At 47.9% G+C, this 18,728-nt stretch overlaps 2 protein-coding genes across 6 annotated transcripts in view; one reads left to right on the top strand and one right to left on the bottom strand.

Annotated features, from left to right (window-relative positions):
* Window positions 1-7,676, bottom strand: part of ELAPOR1 (endosome-lysosome associated apoptosis and autophagy regulator 1) — a gene marked incomplete at both ends in the record, with an annotated part of 40,982 nt that extends 33,306 nt beyond the window's left edge. For all 5 annotated transcript variants that reach the window (XM_079761636.1, XM_079761637.1, XM_079761638.1 and 2 more), the window contains one exon: window positions 7,524-7,676. In XM_079761636.1, the coding sequence (XP_079617762.1) occupies window positions 7,524-7,676 (153 nt within the window). The remainder of the gene's footprint in view (window positions 1-7,523) is intronic.
* A 281-nt stretch (window positions 7,677-7,957) lies between these two features.
* CFAP276 (cilia and flagella associated protein 276) lies at window positions 7,958-15,396 on the top strand (the record flags this gene model as incomplete). The annotated part of the gene is made up of 5 exons (XM_079762024.1): window positions 7,958-8,093; window positions 11,943-12,085; window positions 12,620-12,735; window positions 13,734-13,864; window positions 14,255-15,396. 5 exons carry the CDS (start codon window positions 7,958-7,960, stop codon window positions 14,323-14,325), a joined length of 597 nt encoding a protein of 198 aa, XP_079618150.1. The 3' UTR covers window positions 14,326-15,396.
* Window positions 15,397-18,728: the final 3,332 nt, after the last annotated feature.

Raw genomic sequence — 18,728 nt, 5'->3', positions numbered from 1 at the left:
TGGCCTGACAGCCATGGTGACAGCAGCAGCGAGACCCTCCCCAGTTCCCCTGTTGTTTACTGCCCGCCTGACTCACCCTCTTCTCTGTTGCGTCTTCTCATACATATGAAACAACATCTGTCCTTTTCCCACTTTCTCTCCCCTAGCAACTCCCCCAAAGCTAATCTCTCCAAAACAGGCTGGCCGCTGACATTTGTGACACCCAGGAGCTGGCCAGACCGTCAGGGGCAGAGGGCTTTTCAGTACGGCTTATAAATATCCCGAGGATCGAAATGGCTTTGTCACTAGGCAACAAAATGTCCCTTTATAAATTCCAGTCCCTTTCTGATAGGTGAGAGATGGCACACACATCTGTCTACGAGGCAGAGCTTTATGATATCATATTTCAGAAATGTACTTTTCTTGTTTTGTTTTAATGAGATCAAAATGTTCCATTAAAGTTTTCCACCTGAGCTTTTTAATCATACATGAAAGAAACAGATCAACTAGGTCCTGGCCAGTGCAAAACTCTCCAAGGACAGCTAGCGTGTTTTTTGTTTGTTTTGTTTTTTAAAATATATATTTTATTGATTTTTTACAGAGAGAAAGAGAGAGGGATAGAGAGCCAGAAACATCGATGAGAGAGAAACTGATCAGCTGCCTCCTGCACACCCCCTACTGGGGATGTGCTCGCAACCAAGGTACATGCCCCTGACTGGAATCGAACCTGGGACCTTTCAGTCCACAGGCAGATGCTCTATCCACTGAGCCAAACCGGTCAGGGTGACAGCTAGTGTTTTGATGTGCTAGCTGCTCGTGATGGAGACCATGAACCTGGCGGACAGACTCCCTGCCTTTGCTACCACCTCTCCTCCAAGCCTCTCTCCAGGCTGCAGCCAGAGTGACCCAGCTGAGCTGCAAGCAGAATGTACCACTGCCCCACTGGTGCCCCCAGAGCCAGCACCGGACTCCCTGCAAAGTTTACAAGGAAGCCCTTTACTCCCTGGCCCCTTCTTATTTCTCCACGTGGGTCTCTCTTTATTCCGACTCTATGCCCACCCTCACCATAACACTTTGAGATGTTGCCCACTTTACGTCAAAGTAATTCAGCTAAAAGCATTCCCTGGGTATGTGGTGAGGGGATACAAATCCGATCAAGGCAGCCCTAGCATATGCAGGGACCACTGTAAGCTGTAGAGGTTGCACACTGCCAGTTCCCAGGCATGCTAGTCACATGGAACGCAAGGTACTAGCCTAAGGGAGACACGCCATAGAATAAGAATGCTGCAGATGTATACATAAACACGGCACCAGGTAGAAAGCGACAGTGAGAAATAACATGCTTTAAGAAGTTTTAAAAAGAAGCTACTTATTTAATGCCTCCTAGGTTTTTTTGTTTTTTGTTTTGTTTTGTTTTTCTTTTGCCTCTAGTTCATATTTATAATCTCCTGGCTTAAAATTCAACTCCTCCAATCCCCATCTGAATAATTAATTTAAAGGAACTCCTCATAACTTGTGTGCTATACTTTGATTTTGTGGGCATAGCATGGGCGAAGAGTGGAGAGTTTTCATCCTGCCTAGGAGGAGGGGAAGCAGCTGAGAAGGATTTAGAACAAGAATGATGTACAGGGCCCAGCTGGTGTGGCTCAGTGGTTGAGCGTCAAACTATGGGCCAGGAGGTCATGGTTCAATTCCTGGTCGGGGCACATGCTCGGGTTGCGGGCTCAATCCCAGTGTGGAGCGTGTGGTTCTCTCTCATCATTGATGTTTCTCTCTCCCTCTCCCTTTCTCTCTGAAATCAATGAAAATACAGATTTAAAAAAAGAATAATGTATAGGGATTGTTTAATGTTGTTTGCTGTAGGAATAGCTTCCAGAAATGCTCTGAGGTCTCTTGGGAGCTTTAGTTGGGGTCCTTCTTGAAACAGGTGGAATTCTTCAGCTATGGACCAAGCAAGAATTGTATGTGTGGGTGTGCGCACGCACGAGCATTACTTATTGACTTAAGGTTTGAAAGGACTGATACCGTAAGAAAAGGTGAAAGCACACAAAATTAAGGGTATGGGGGGAGGGGTAGAGAACCAAAGTTAAGGGGAAGTAAAATTGGTGCAATTGGTGCAAAGAAGAAATTGGATAATATACTTTATATTTGATCAAGAAATTCCCCTTTCTAGGAACATAACTTAAGGAGTTAACAGAATGACAATTGAGCAAGTGTTTATAAGGATATGTGCAAGGGCATTCATTTCAGTATGTGTATACTAATGAAACTTAGAAGCTATCTGAATTGGTTGGTTAAATAAATTACATACATGATACAAAACTGTGCAGCCTTGAAAATGATGGAGGAGACCTGTATTTATTAACAGGTAGAGGTGTCCTCTGCATGTTACAGAATGAAAAAAATTATGAAACACCTGTAATATGATCCCATTTATAGAAAATTATGTAGTTATATCTATACAGATATAGTAACAGAAAGTCTATAAGTATAGGAAGATGTAGCAAAATATTTACAGTGATTTTAACCAGTTATGAAATTTTAGTAAGTTTTGTGGGGGTTTTTTAAAATATATATTTCTTGTTTTTAAAATGAGAATCTATCATTGTTATAAAAATAAAAAAACTATTTAAAAATAGTATTCAGTAGGTCGAAAGGAAACGCGGCAATCTGTAGGTCAGTCCCATTCCAAAATCAACACTTCGTATGCTTTGCCTTGAGCATGATATTTCTATACTGGGCTCCATTTTCTTGCTGTATTCCTGAAGCAGTGATCTATACCAGCAGATAGTGATTCAAAATTCTCAGCTGTCCTCTTTCCAGCAATATGCTGAAACTAGTTCTGTGATACGCTGTAGATTAGTTCTCATTGTAATCATCTCTCATCGTATCTTTCACTTTTCTGTCACAGCACTTAGCCAGGTTTATAACTGTAAGTCAGTTTGCGTGGTTATTTGTATCAACTCTGCTTTTCACAGGGGTGTACTGTAAAAATGGCAACAAAGTCTTCCCATCCCTATCTGTGTGCCCCTTTGAATGTGACTGCAGCCCTCCCATCAAGAGATGGAGTCTATTTCATGGCATGACCATGTGACTTACTTTGACCAATAGGACATTAGCAAACATGACACAAGGCAGAGTTTTGAAAAGAGCTTGCGCATCGGGGCTTGCTGTCTAACTGCACTTGGAACCCTGAAACCACGTGTAAATGAGTCTAAGCTGCTGGAGAATGAGGAGCCACCTGGAAGAGAACCCGGGGACCCCAACCAACTATCAGACATGTGAGCGAGGCCATCCTGGATTATCTCATTTGTAGTCGACCCACTAGCTGACCACAGTCACATAAGGCAGCCCAGCACAGATCAGCCAAGCTACCCCAGACCCGAAGAACCACCCTTTGACCTACAGAATTGTGGGCTAAAAATAGTTGTTTTGAGCCACCAAGTCTTGGGGTGGTTTGTTACTCAGCAAACGCTAGCTGATGCAGACTACCTTTTCATTGAGAGGTTATTTGGGGCAGAGAAGCCACATCTACTTAATTAAGAATGTAAGATTCTGTAGCTAACCATCTTCTTTAAAGTAAGCAGTACACAGGCAAGGAAGACCTCTGCTATTGGACAATCAGAGTAGGAACAAGATCTATATTGGCAGAAATTACCTAAATTCCATAGGGCTAGACAGCCCCTGGTAATGTCCCTTTCTCAGAAGTTAGTTCCTCCAGTGTCTAGGTAGCATTAAGCCCCTCATCTTAGGATTCATCTAAAGGGAAACTCTAAAAGGTAACTGAAGCCCGGCCAGTGTTGCTCAGTGGTTGAGCATCAACTCATGAACCCGGTCATGTTTTGATTCCCAGTCAGGGTTCACGCCTGAGTTGCAGGGTCGATCCCCAGTGTGGGGCATGCAGGATGGTTCCCAAGCAGTCTGCTCTCAGCCTCCGGCCTGCCTCAGCGTGTTTACTTCATGCTCATGCTAACCCACTCTCAGCAGGACTCTCCACTTCATTCTGACCTTCCAACCTTGATTTCTGGTGGACCCCACACCCACTCCACATTCCAGCCACCTGGTCTTCTTGCAGTTCTCAGGCTGTTGTATACACTGAGTGGCCAGGTTATTATGATCTTTGAACGCATAATAACCTGGCCCGGTGCATGAATTCGTGCATGGGTGGTGTCTGGCCAGGGGGAGGGGACATGGGCGGTTGGCCGGCCTGCCTGCTGGTCGAACTCCTGGTCGAGGGGACAATTTGCATATTAGCCTTTTACTATATAGGATATACACTGAGTGGCCAGATTATTATGCATTCAGAGATCATAATAATCTGGCCACTCAGTGTATTTCCTACCTGTGGACCTTTCCTCAGGCTCCTCCCTCTATCTAGAAAGCACCTTTCCTCCATCTCTACCCTTTGAAATTCCACTGATTATTCCAGGTCAAGTACCAGCTGCTTAGATAAGTCTTCTTTTCCTATCAACCTCTATCGTGCCACTCCTGCATTGTTTGCCATCAGTTAACCTTATCTCGTCACTTACATGTCATTGTTTGTATATTTATCTTTTCTGCCTACCATTATTTCTTATGCACCTATGACATGTCAAGACTATGTACAAGGCACTTAACATATGCTATCTAACTTAATCCTCACAACAGCCTCTGAGATGGGTATTACCATCCCCATTTTACAGATTGGTGATCTGAGGCTGTCAGAAGTTAATTAACTTGCTCCACTAGCATCCTTACTAAGGGGGATCACTCATTCAACCAATTTTATTCCAATCCACGTCTGCCATATTCCTCAGCCCTCCGGGCTTTTCCGTGTAGACTGGGAAGGCCGTTTGGGGGCAGTTAGCACTGGAGCCTCAGGACCAGGCAGATCCGTTAAAAGCCGTGTTCTGCTTCTCTCACATTTGATTTGGGTTCATCACGCTATAGGAAATGGTCGGCCCTTGGGCTCTCAATCAGCACTTAGCCTGGGCTAGCACAGGACTAAAGAAATGATTCGTGAAGACAAACTCCATTCAGGACGTTTAGTTTCACTGGTGACCCCGATGATTGGAAAACTGAAAGGAATGCCAAGCCCCAGCTCAGGGTTAGAAATCTAGAACTCCCCCATTGCAGGTAAGAAAAGCGTGTAGGCCGCAAGCCAAACCTCTCTGTTCCCTGACGAGATCCAGAGCGATGCCTCAGGTTTCAGAAACAAGGCTGGGGCAGCACTGTTATCATCAGGGTCAGCCTTGGCCTGATACAGAGTCCCAACACCGACTCACAAAATTCATACGCAGATACAGCACAGAGAAGGGCTGGTCTGCCCTGAATTGGTTTTTCACCATTTAGGGTTGGAAGCCCTGAAACTAGTTGGGTCAGTTCACATTGCCAACCGAAGACGTTAGGATAATGAGTTTATCCGCTTCCGTATTGTTGTGGAGTTGAGGGTGTTCTGCCGCCATTGTTTGCTCAAGGAGTGCAAACAGGACCTGCTGACTCCCGTGACAAATGAGCGTGAGCCCTGAGCCACTTTCACTCCGGCCTGGGGTGGGGACCGAATGGTAAAGAAGCTGACTGGGAAAGGGGGTTAGGTAACTCCAACTCGTGCTTTATTTGTATTTTCCTTCCAATCCTCAAAGCAATCCTTTTTGAGGTGGGTGTTACTGAAATACCCATTCTACAGACCCAAAAGCTGGGTGGGGAGTCACAGGCAGGGACTGGAGCGCTGAAATGTTGAGTCCCACAGCTTTGCCCTAAGCTCACTCTCGGTGGCAAGATCTTTCGCTTAGACAAATGTCAGTCATTCAAAAGGACTGAAGGCCAAATGTGTAACCCAGTTAGAGTTCTCAAGCATCAGTATTCGTCCCTGCCTCCAAACCGAAATGATACAAAATGTTAAATCTCTTAAATGTCTGCAATTTGCACAGTTGACAAGGATCTCAACAAGCAGTGGCAGTTGAACTGTCAGATTCTTACCTTCCACTCAGGAGACTCCCATGTTGGATTCTCAGGCAAGTGGGCTTGTTGGAACTGTTTAACTTAGTTGGTTCAAGACCGTAAGCCACCAAGGCCGGTAAGCCACGGTCACTGACAAAATCACCCTGTCCCGCTCTATCTTAAACAGGAGAGAAAGTGGCTGGGTGGAAATGGGATTGTATATGGGACGGCCCAGGGCTGGTAGTCGTTGGGATTGATAAACATTTTCAAAAATCCCACGGACTTGTGTCGTATTCATGAATGAAGTCAAACATCTGTACTCACACAAAAATGCTCTCCTCTCTCCCTCCCTACTTCTTCACGATCCGTTGTGTTGTAGACTGTCTGTGGTTAGAACACCGTAATACTATATTTCCATATGGGGTGGGGTTGTGGTTGCTAACCAATTAATACTGATAACTTAAAAAAAAAGTATTTCAACTTCTCTTCCTGATACGCCAAGGTAGCGGGTTTGATCCCCGCTCAGGGCATATACAAGATGCAAGCAATAAACGCATAAATAAGTGGAACAACAACAACAACATTTCAGCTTCCCAAAACCTTAGCCAAGTATGACATTTTGGATTACTTTTGCATAGATATATTATGAAGTCTTTCACATTTCTCAGAAATTAAAGGACGACTTTAGTTTTGCCTTCCCCAGTGCAGTTCTTGTAAATATTTGTTGCTGCCTCTGCCATATGGTTAAAAAAACAACCCACGTTACTCAGAGCACAACCAAATATTGTTATTTCAATACTATAGAAACGACTGAGTTTGGTTGCTCCTTAATATCTTTTTGTACCTCTCCAAAAAGAATATTCAAAAGCACCTTTGGCTGAAAGGCATTCACTACCTATTGTCTGAAATATGTTGACAACATTTTGGAATCACCTTGACGTATGACCTGTCAGGCGCATCAGGGAAGGATAGTGGGGATTAGCGGAAAGGGAGATGTCACACAACTCAGTCTGGCCACCGGCGGGCCATGTGCGGTCAGGTACACTCAGCCAAGGGCAGGGGAAGCAAAGCTACAAAGAGGCTCTGCCTTCAGCAGCCAGCAAGGTGACTGGGTGCTGGATAGGAGCGGGGAGAGGGGACGAGACCTTTCAGTGCCGCCCGCACGTCTCCCGCTTTTCACACTCCTTCTGAGGCCACGGTGAAGGCACAAGGACTCCCATCCGCTCCTTGCCTGTGGCCTTCCTAACTTCTTCCCACCCCACTTCCCTTGCCCACTTTCTATTTCGCCCCTCAGCACATACATCGTCTTTTATTCTCAACCACTTTTAAGGTCATTTCACCCCAGCTGGAAAACAACTCGGGTCTTCTCCCCGGAGTCCAGAGTCCAGAGCCCAGGTCCCAGATGGTGGAGCTTTCTCCCCAGCTCCCTGCCCAGACTGGGAGCCCTCCAGGGGGCTGGCCTCTCCGTGAGCCAGTCTGCTCCTCTCCCTTCCTCCCCCTCAATCTTCATCCCCCAAAACTAAACTCCGTGGCCTCTGAAACTGTCTGTGCCTAGGTCCCCAACGTCTCCACCAGGATCCAAGATGTTTCTGACCAAAGTGGGGTCGGGTCCGGGAGAACGGTACCTCTTTGCAGGCGTGAAGCTCCGGTTCCGCTCCCTGGGTCACCTGGAAGGCAGTCCCGACCCAGAGCAGCAGCCGCAGGAGCCGGAGCGTGCGCCGCCCCGTTCTTCCCCTGCGTCTGGCAGAGGGATGGAGGCTGCGCCCGGCATCAGCCATCGCGTTGTCCTGAGCTGGCGGCGGCCGCGACTCAGGTGCTGCGGCGGCTGCTCCCGCTGGCAGAAGGCGGAAAAGGGGGAGGGAGGTTCCTAGGGGGAGGATGCGAGGGGCTGGGCTCACTTCAGTCACCTCCGGGCCGCCACGCCAAAGCCGCCCATCCTTCCTCCTCCCTCCTTCCTCGTCTCCTCCTACCCACGTCGCCTTGTCAACCGCCTTCTCTTTCCTGCCGCGCGTGTCGGGTAGGGACCACGCGATGCTCTGCCGCTCACCTGCCGGTCGCCATGGCAGCCGTCGCTGCCGGCGCGCGCCGCGTGGAAGCGCGCGCGCCAGGGACAAGGGGGCGAGTAGAGAACGCGGCGGAAGCATCTCCGAGCCATCGCCACCAAATTCACGTTTCCCACCGCCCTTCCGTGCTCTGTGAGCATCTCTGATTCTGCAGATGCGGCGGAGGACACATACTGAGCACGTCCCGAGTGTAAAGCGCGAGAAAGAAGATGGAGACGTCGTCTCTCTTTTGAAGTTACAGCCTACAAGAGTGGCTTAGAAGGTGTCACCTACTGCAGAGGCCGCCGCTCCACATCCCTCCCTCCGCATCCGTCTGGGCCTTCACGGCCGGCTTGATGCGAAGCCTTGAGACTCATAGAGTTAAACCGGGTTGAAGCAAGGAGTGTTTGCTTAGGCGGCAGTTTTCCAAGCACGACCCGTGTGCTCTTCCGTCTCCCGACATCCCCATTCTCTTACTGCTTTGAAAACTCCTTTTGTTAGATGCGAGGGAGAAGGGGATTTCTGGGTCATCTCTCAGGATTCCTTTTGCTAGCTGAAGTCCTTTGCATTCGTCCTGCATGCCGGGAGGCCTCTGTTTTTCCACCTAAGGTTCAGGAGGGCAAAGCCAGGGCTCCTGGGGGTATGGTCAGCGGCTCTTCCCCTCTCTGTTCCCAGTAGCTTCCTCCCGAGGGGCCTCCCACGTTGGGCCGCCAGGTGGCGCCTTTCTCGATAGGAATTCACCTGTCATAGATGGTGGGGCAGTTGCCTGGCAACGGAAAGTGGGCCTTCCAAACAATTGGGACCCGCGAGCCTCGGCGTGTAAGGTTGTGTGCGGCTGCGCCGGCCCCCCATTCCTCCCAAGAGCTTCTCCTTTTACCATGCCTCCCACCCGAGACCCTTTCCAGCATCCTGTGCTGAACAACGAGGATTCCCGCCCCGGGAAGCCGAAGGCCTCCAAGGTACCGTGGTTTCTTGCGCAGGCCTCGTGGGGCCTGGGGCCGCTGGCCCTCTTCTTTCTGCCATGAGCGGGCACTTAAAGGACTCTGCTGAGCACCGGAGGGCCCGGACAAGTCGGTTTCCTGCCTGCCTCCATGCCCCCATGTTCGGGTCGGCTAATGTTTCAGGGGTGCTTTTGAGCAAAGACAGGTAGAGCTCTAGACCAGAGGAACTAGGGGCTCTCGCCGAAGCACATTGGTGTACTGGGGCTGAAACAGGCCCGGGGTCGCCGACCCTTTGCCCTGTGGGAAGACGGTCCTCTAAAAGGCTGTGCGATACGGAGGGGGAGGAAGCCCTCTGAAAGCCACCGGGTCATGTGTCTTCACACCGTCTCTGTCCTCCGGCTGATACTGGAGCGTGTGTGTGTATGTGGCAGCGGCTTGGGAATTTAAATGATCCTCTTTCTAACAGAAGTGGCTGGGATGTTTGAAGTGGTGCAAACTAAGGAGAATTAAATAGTCATTGTGGCTTAATAATACAATCAAAGAGCTTCTTTTGGTTTATTCATTTATTATTTACTATATGCCAGGTACCACTAAACACTGAGGAAATACAGATTAGCAGCTCTAGATATAGATGTATTAGGTGTAGCACCTGCTCTAAAGAGACTATGCTTGCACAGTAGCATGTGTGTTGTGCGTTATACGAAGTGTGTCAGGAGACTGGGAGCTAAAAGGGAAGCAGGCGAGTTTTGACATCAAACTATGAGTGAGCGGGGCCAGGTGAGGGAGGAGGTGAAATGCGAGTTGGGAAGAAAGAAACAGGAACCAGACATTGGTCACCAGCACGACAAAGGAAGCAGCAGGTGCTCATACACCTGAAAAGGGGAGAAAGTGTGACCTGTTTGGGGCCAAGGAGGTGGAGGAGTGGAGAGAGCAGAAGCTGGAGAGTGATCTCACTGGGCTGGGTGTGCTGTGTACACCATGCCACTGAGCTAGGATTTCATCCTGGAGGTGCTGGGAACCACACCAGGGTTTTAAGCACTAGAGCGACACAACAGATGGGTGTTTCAGAAAGCACGAGTGGCAGTGGATTGGATAGGGTGGGAGTGAGACAAGAGGGATCAGCTAGGAGGCGGGAGCCTCCGGAGGCAGCAATCTCCAGGAGGAAGAATAATGGACCTAAGGCAGTGATGCAGGGGATGGCAATAAGTTGCAGATAAGAGAGCTGCAAAGGGCAGGACTGATGGGACTCTGTGGCTGACTGGATATGTGCCCAAGAGAGCGGATGAGTCTGTGGTGACTCCTAGGTTCCTGAGGGCTTAATTGATACCATTTACTGAATGAGGCATCCAGGGTAAGCAGGGTTGGGGAGAGAGAGATTCAGATCAGTGATGTAGATGTCGCTTTTGTGGTGCCTGAGGGACATTTAAGTGTGGTTGAGAGTTCTGGTTGAAGATGTACATCTGGAAATCACAGTGTCCATATGGTGGTTGAAGCCATGGGAAGTAATGAGCTCATCCAGCAAATGAGAGAGTAAGGAAAGCAGGAACCAAACGCCCTGGGAATGCCGCACAGAGCTGAGAAGCAACAGTTAAAGGCAGGAGGAAATTCGGAGGAGCCGGACCCACAGAGGGTTGAGAGAACATTTGAGAGAGTCAGCATCATGGGGCCAGAAACTGCAGCGGTCAGATAAGATCAGGTCTGGAAAGGATCTACCCCACCTAGCCTCAAAAACCATTGGTCACCAGCAAGAGCGGTTTCCGCGGGTGCTTGAGGCAGAGGCCAGGCTGAAAAGGGGATCGGGAGCGGGAGGAAGTAAAGTATGGCATTCGTGCTTGACTTTCTCTTTGAAAGGCAAACTCATTCTTCTTCTGATAGAGATGATGAGGCATATGTAGCCTTCGAGGAATGGGAGGAGAGCTGCCATCGTATATATTTGTAGTTTTATTGTTTCATTTTTCATCTTTCTTGTTGATAGCACAGAGTGCTTGGCACATACTGTTCAATTAATGTCTAATTGAGCTGAGTCACACAGCGCTTTTCCATGTATAGGGAAGAGGGTTCCAACATCGGACAGGTTGAGAAGATTTCTACTAGGTTGTAGTTGTGCTCACTGGAGTTCAGTCATTGATTCAACCAATATTTCATTTTTGAACATCATGTGTTAGGTGGCTGGCTAGGTACTAGGGACACAATTATGAACAATATGGCATTTTACATGTAATGAAAAGATCAGTTAAATGCATTCATGCTTATGAGTTTTTATTTAGAGGATTGACTGTCCAGTGGATTCTGAGAGAGAGAGAGAGAGAGAGAGAGAGAGAGAGAGAGAGAGATATCAATTGGTTGCCTCCTACACGCACCCTGACAGGGGACCAAACCCAAAGCCTAGATATGTCCCCTGATTGGGAATTGAACCTGCCATCTTTTTTATGTACAGGACCACACTCCAACCTACTGAGCCACACTGGCCAGGACTCCAATGAACTTTTTCTTTGACAACCCTTCCGTCACAATGATCCTTCTCTGTTTAGTGAAATCTTTTTCTCACCTGCTTAGACACTGCACTCTCCTGGTTCTCCTGTATCTGATTGCCTCTTCCCTTCCCCAGTTATACTATTGTACACTCATGAACCACTTTTCCCCTTTTGGCCACACTCGCTTTTGCAGGCTTCAACCACAGCTGCATGGAGATAACCCCCAGATCTCAATTACTAGTCCTGAGCTCTCCAAAAAGTTGCACACTTCCAATTTTCTACCTGTTAATTGCATTAGGATGTCTAACCTTTTCCTCAAACTCAGGATGTCTAAACCTAAGCTCACCATCTTTCCTATATGTTCCCCACCCTTTGCCTCTGTCCTACTCCACCCCTTTCCCTCTATTCCTGGCCCTTTTCTGTCAGTTCTAAGATTGAAGTCTTAGGAGGATCAAAAGCCTGGGGCGCTTTGCCCGATATTGCTCTTCTCTTGACAGATGTTGCTCTGAGATTCAATTAAAATAGGATGAAGGGGTGGATGTCACTGAAGCTACCATAGCAGCAAGGACCTGTATCCAGGTAACCAGTTCCTTGGGCGGTTTTCCTTTTGCAGATCCTGCACTATAAGAACCCAGCTCACCTTGATCAGCAGCGGGAACCCTGGAATCGGCTCAACTCAATTCCCACCATCACCTCCATTAGGCGGAATACTTATTTTTTTGACTCTGAGGTACCTGCTATTGAAATACTATTTCTCTACGTCCAATTAGAACTCATCAGTATCCTCTTTGAAAGGAAGTCCGTCCCTGACTTCTTTAGTATCTTTCCTTTTGTCCTCAACCCAAGATCCTACCAAATTGGAAGCAAAATACCAATTTATCTGGTCTCTGGGAAGTCAGAGGCCTGGGTTCTGCTCTAGTCAGTTATCTGAAGCAAATCATTTTCTCACTGGACTTCTCACTCTTCCGATTAAAACAAAGATTGAATATAACCATGAACAAAGTAAGGCCCAGTGAGCCCAAATTGGGGACAGTATAGTGATTTCCATGTCTACAGGGAGAGCTCTCTACTCCTTAGACCTAACCATGAGAGACAGTTCCTTATTAACAAGAGTCACCATGTACAAGTTGGTGTGTAAGGAATTGGTAGCTCCAGGCCCAAAAGGGATTCGCTCTGCCTATGGGGAAGAGTAGAGCCCAACAGAACTTGACTAGAGCTGGGGTAGAGGTGGTGCATTAACCATGGGGGGCTTAACTTCCTCTAGATTCCGAAGGATAATCTGGATTTCCGCTTAGCTGCCTTGTACAACCACCACACGGGGGCGTTCAAGAACAAAAATGAGGCCCTGATCCACAAGGAGACCTCCAAGGACACCCACAGGTAAGTGGTGGAGGCAGAGCCGCCCCTTCCCAAGGGTAATGCCACCCATTAAATAAGGTAAAGGCCACCTGGGAAATAACTACCAGCAGGTGCTCATTGGTACAGGTTTCTGTATGGTTTACATCTGTACCTGTAAGTAACGTCTGTGTTTTTCCCTTTATTATTTTTCCATCACCATTTACCCCCATATGCCCTCTTCTGCCTTCCCCCTTACTCCCAGTCACCGCACTGTTGTTCGTGTCCAGAAGTTTTTTTTCTCCGTCCCCTTTCTTTTCTCAAAACCCCACCACCACTCCCACCAGAGCTATCTGCCTGCTCTCCGCCTCTGTCTCCATTTTGGTTTAGTGCAGTGTGTTTATTAGATTCCACATATGCGTGAAATCATATGGTACTTACCTTTTTCTGTCTTATTTCACTTAGCATAATGTCCTCCAGGTCCATCCATGCAGTCCAAAAAAGATAAAATTTTCTTCCTTTTTATGGCCGAGTAGTATTCCATTGTGTGAATGTACCATAGCTGTTTTATCCATTCATCTACTGATGGACACGGGCTCCTTCCAAATCTTGGCTATTGTAAATAATGCTGCAGTGAATATAGGGGTGCATTCTTTCGAATTAGTGTTTTGGATTTCTTCGGACAAATTCCCAGAAGTGGAACTGCTGGGTCATAAGACAGTTCTCTTTTTAACTTTTTGAGGTAACTCCCATACCACTTTCCACAGTGGCTGTATCAGCCTACATTCCTACCAACAGTGTACAGGGTTCCCTTTTCTCCACATCCTCACCAACACTTGTTTTTTCTGTATTTTTATGGTCTGAAACGAACAGAGAACTTCCTGTTTTTATCTGTATAAACAAACAAAATCTTCGGTTAATTCCAGAGTGTAAAAAGGGCCGTTGGCTGCTTTATTTTGGAGGTTGCATGTAATTTTTTCCCTCCGCACCTTTCTCCTGCTTGGCTTCATTCTCCCCTGTTCTAACCCACACCCATCCTCTAGGATCATCAACATCCAACCTCCTGGAGAACACTTGCCCCCTGCCCCACCACCGCCCATCACTTCCCGAGCTAACATCAGACAGTGGATCAGCCCTAAGAGGGAGTCCATCCACAGCATCCAGGGCTCCATAGGTAAGTAATAGGGTAGATGGTGGTACAAGATCTAAATGGACCCAGGAATCAGGGAGTTGAGGTGATTGGCTAGGAGGGAACATGGGGGATAACTGAGGATCTTGTAACAGCAGTGATTGTCACATATCAGACACATCAGGGGACATGCATGCTGACTATGGAATGAATTCCATTTTTCCGCGCCTCTAACTCACCCTTAGGTCTAGAGGACAGAAATTTCCAGCAGAAACCTGGGAGTGGAAGACCTATAGCTACCTCCCGTCTGTCTTCTATATGCCAGTTCCCCAACTGTTACAAGAACCTTCTCTCTAGCACCCATAAATGGATGGGTGGTTGCAGGTTCCCATCCAAAGGATCTCAAATTCACAGCCCACCCCCTCTTTTCTCCAGTGTCCCCTCACACTGCAGCCACCAATGGAGGCTACTCCCGAAAGACGGACGGTGGCTTCTTCTCCACCTGATGCTGACAGGCCCCTGGATTGATTAATCGATGGGACAGCCTGCCACCCACCTCCATTAAAACATTTGTGCACGGTGAGGCCTGAAGTGTCTGTTACCCAGAGTTGCCTACTAGACTACTCTTAAAAGGTGGAAGTTTCCCAGCTTCTAGAAACTAGTCTTTTGAGAATATTTGCAAGGATTTAGGATAGAACAGCCCGGTTTGGGGCAGAGGTGGGTATACCTTTCTTTTAAATGAGTCATTCCAACCATACAGACACCCCCATTCAATATTTCTTGCAAACCTTTGTGTCAGAGCTGTGCTGGGGAAACAAGAATGGATATAGCCCATTGTCTTAATGAGTTTACAACCATTTTAGTAGCTCTATGTAGCATTTTTATTTTTCGACCTCCTGGATTTAGTCATCTGCTGGGCTTTACTTTTCCATGGGGGGCGGGGGACCTCCATCTCCCTGGTCCTGCCTCCTTGCCATTGTTTTCTCTAACTGCTGCCATCTTCTTGTTGGGAGTCAGTTCCCTTCCCTTGCCCTTATCCTTATAAACATGGCTCAGAAATCTGGTGCTTGAGCCCTAACCAGTTTGGCTCAGTGGATAGAGCGTCGGCTGGGGACTCAAGGGTCCCAGGTTTGATTCTGGACAAGGGCATATGCCTGGGTTGCGGGCTCAGTCCAATGTGCAGGAGGCAACCAATCAATGATTTCCTCTCATCATTGATGTTTCTCTCTGTCTTCCTCTCCTTTTCTCTCTGAAATCAATGAAAAAATATATATTTTTTAAATCTAGTGCTTGGGTTTGAAGCTACCTAAAAACGATGCACTAATGTGGTCTCTAAAGGTACCAGTCACAGGAACCTGCTGTTAGATTGGGCAAGAAATGGCAGACCTAGACTATGGTACAGAAGTTTGGCTTTGTTGAATAAGATAGGAAAAGGCTTCTTGCTGATGCTCAAGTGCATGGTCCTTAAAATACCACCAATCACAGCCCCTCTCCCACTATTTTTAAAAATAGTTTTTAGCCGAAACCGGTTTGGCTCAGTGGATAGAGCATTGGCCTGCGGACTGACAGGTCCCAGGTTCGATTCCCGTCAAGGGCATGTACCTTGGTTGCGGGCACATCCCCAGTAGGGGTGTGCAAGAGGCAGCTGATCAATGTTTCTCTATCATCGATGTTTCTAACTCTCTATCCCTCTCTCTTCCTCTCTGTAAAAAATCAATAAAATATATTTTTTAAAAATAGTTTTTATTGCTTTCAGAGAAAGGGCGGGATAGAAACACAAATGATGAATCATCCATGGGCTCATTCCTGCACGCCCCCTACTGGGGATAGAGCAACTGGGGCATGTGCTCTGACCAAGAATCCAAGCGTGACCTCCTGGTGCTTGGGTCCATGCTCAACCACCGTGCCACACAGGCTGGGCACCCTTCTTCCACTATTGAGATCGTGTATCTGGTGCAAAGTGGCCAGTTATTTAGAATGGCTGAAAATGGCTGAGAGGGGTGACCTGTTAGTCACCTCATGCAGGTTGATACTGATCATCGAAAAATCGATTACTGTGATCCATGCATAGAGGCTTTTAGCCCTCCCTGGTTTGGCTCAGTGGATAGTGTTGGCCCTTGGACTGAAGGGTCCCGGGTTCGATTCTGATCAAGAGCACACACCTCAGCCCTGGCCAGTTTGGCCCAGTGGACAGAGCGTCAGCCTGCGGACTGAAGGGTCCCGGGTTCCGTTCTGGTCAAGGGCATATACCTTGGTTGCGGGCACATCCCCAGTGGGAGGTGTGCAGGAGGCAGCTGATCAATGTTTCTCTCTCATTGATGTTTCTGACTCTGTCCCTCTCCCTTCCTCTCTGTAAAAACCAATAAAATATATTAAAAAAAAAAAAAAAAAAGAGCACATACCTCAGTTGCAGGCTCAATCATAGTGTGAGCAGGAGACAACCAATCAATGTGTACACATTGGTATTTCTCTCCCTCCCTTCCATCTCCCTAAAAATCGATGGGGAAATATCCTCCAGTGATTTAAAAAAGTCTATATAGATTTCTAGCCCTGGCCCGGTGGCTCAGCTGATCGGAACATAGTTCCCTACACTAAAAGGTCGCGGATTCCATTCCCAGTCAGGGCACATACTTAGATTGTGGGTTCCACCCTGGGTTGGGGCACATACAGGAGGCAACTCATCGATATTTTTCTCCTGTTCTCTCTCCAAATCATTTTTTTAAAAATCCTCAGGTGAGGATATATTCTGGTTAATTAAATCTGGGGGCGGGACCCTGGGATCTGTGTAAGTCCTCCAAGTTCTAGATATGCATGTCAACCTTCGCCTTAGCAACAGGCTCGGTGGAGCGCAGTCATGATGACGAGGCGCCTCGGGGAGGCGGCTCAGACATCCTCGCCCTCCCGTCGGCGCCCGGGCCCGCCGCCGACCACCACCGCGTCGGCCACACCACGGGCGGCCGCCCCGGGGCCGGGCTCAGATCAGAATCGCCTCGATAATCAGCGGCCGGGACAAGCCCGGCCTCGTCTATCTGATCAATTCATCACTTCTGAGCGCCGGGCCCGCAGATCGGCTCCGGGCCCGCGGCGCCGCCGCCGCCCAAGGGCCTCGCTGCACAGCGCCCGGAGCGGGCTTCGCAGGAGGGGAGCTTTTCATCTCGGGCCGGCCCGGCGGGGCTGGGGTCACGACCCGATCAAATAAGATCAACGTGTAGACGGGGGGAGGGCCATAGGGGGGTCACGCACTCGCCTTGCACGCCCCACGCACGCTCACAGCCACACATCCACACACACGCTCGGCCCGCTCGCGCCATCCGCGCGACACCGCAGTACCACTCGCAGCACCCTCACCCCAGGCCGCTCTCCCTCCCGTGAGCGGGCGGAAGTCCGCACCCCCTTTTAAGCGCCTCTGCCCCTCACCCCCCCGCCGCGGAGGATTCTGGGAGGAACCACCGAGCACAGGCCCTCGTCGAGAGCGTGCTTTGCTGCCCTCTCGCGGCTCGGAGGGGAAGCCAGGTCGCAGGGACAGGCGGGACAAAGGCTCCCAACACTGAGTCGTTGTGTTCTTTTGATCTTTGCAGCTACATATTTATATTCATATCTGTCGTTTTTCTTTGACCTTTGATCCCAAGTTCTGGGTAGAAGACGATTCAATCTCAGTAATAGGTGAATGACTCCTTTCCCTGGTCTTGACCAACATCAGCTTCCCCAGGAGTGCCTTCTACCAAAGGGAAAGTGAGACTAGGTTAGGTATGAGGATACCTGTGAAATGAGTGAAGGGAGGAAGGCATATCCCTGTCCTCGGAGCCCTCTTGCTCCCCAGAACTTGATGCTGTGGCAGTCATATTGCTGAACCTTTGTTTACTTTGATATCCATTAAAACACATCAGACCTTCAAACTCCAGAATGAGTAAAGTCAAAAACACGCGATTATAAGTAGAATTAGTTCCTTTTACAAGCAGAGCACCTAGGCATGTGCCCTTGACCGGGAATCGAACCCATGACCTCCTGGTTCATAGGTCAGTCCTCGACCATAGAGCCACACCAGCCAGGCTCTTCTTCTTTTTCAATGAAATAGGTGTGTGTGGGGGGAGAGGGGGGTGATGCAAATCAGACTTTTGGACACTGGTAGAAAATGATTTGTGAAGTTATAATTTATACTTTTGCCAGCCTTACCATGCAGTTGGGATAAACACATAGGGGAAAGCATCCAATGTATGTGTCGGAATCCCATTGGCTCAAGGGTTTTCTATGTGTGTGGCTGGTTAACCTGATATCATTTGAATGAAGTTTATGGCTGGTAAGAGCAGATGATACTTATATTTTAATAGCAGTAGTAGGTAAAATGTATTGGGGAGTATAATCTACCTTACTTGATACACCTCAAAAATTTACTCATATATATATATACATATATACACACATATATATGCTGATATATACAGTATAAGCTGGTATATATATCAGCTCCCCCCAAAGGATATGATACATTCACAGGGGTCAACACAAATGATGGTATTAATTTATTTAAGCTAAAAGGTATACTATGGGCAGAACCCAAGGGAATATGGAACAAAGTTCAATAACTTCAGCATGTGACAAATAAAATGGACAAAACAGTAGGGAAAGAAATTTTATTTTCAAGAATTTGTGCAGACAGCGGTGAATAAAAAATTGTATTTCAACTATAAAAAGCTGACTTCACGCCACCCTGGCATACAGAATTTATGGTGATGCCAGTATGAGTCTGGGGCGATACTGCTATCCCCATTCTCCCACCTCTAAAAGACCCTCTTAGAGGAACCACTTCTATTAATTTTCAGTCAAAAAATATGACACATCAAGCAAAGTAATGAGTTAAACAGGTTCCTGCTTATCTGTGTATATAAAGTCAAATGAAATAAGCTGTGTG

Source organism: Cnephaeus nilssonii, assembly GCF_951640355.1.
Source record: "Cnephaeus nilssonii genome assembly, chromosome: 21".
Classification (NCBI taxonomy): Eukaryota; Metazoa; Chordata; class Mammalia; order Chiroptera; family Vespertilionidae; genus Cnephaeus; species Cnephaeus nilssonii.
Note: the sequence above shows the minus strand (reverse complement) of the source record. Positions and strands in the feature narration are given on the sequence as shown.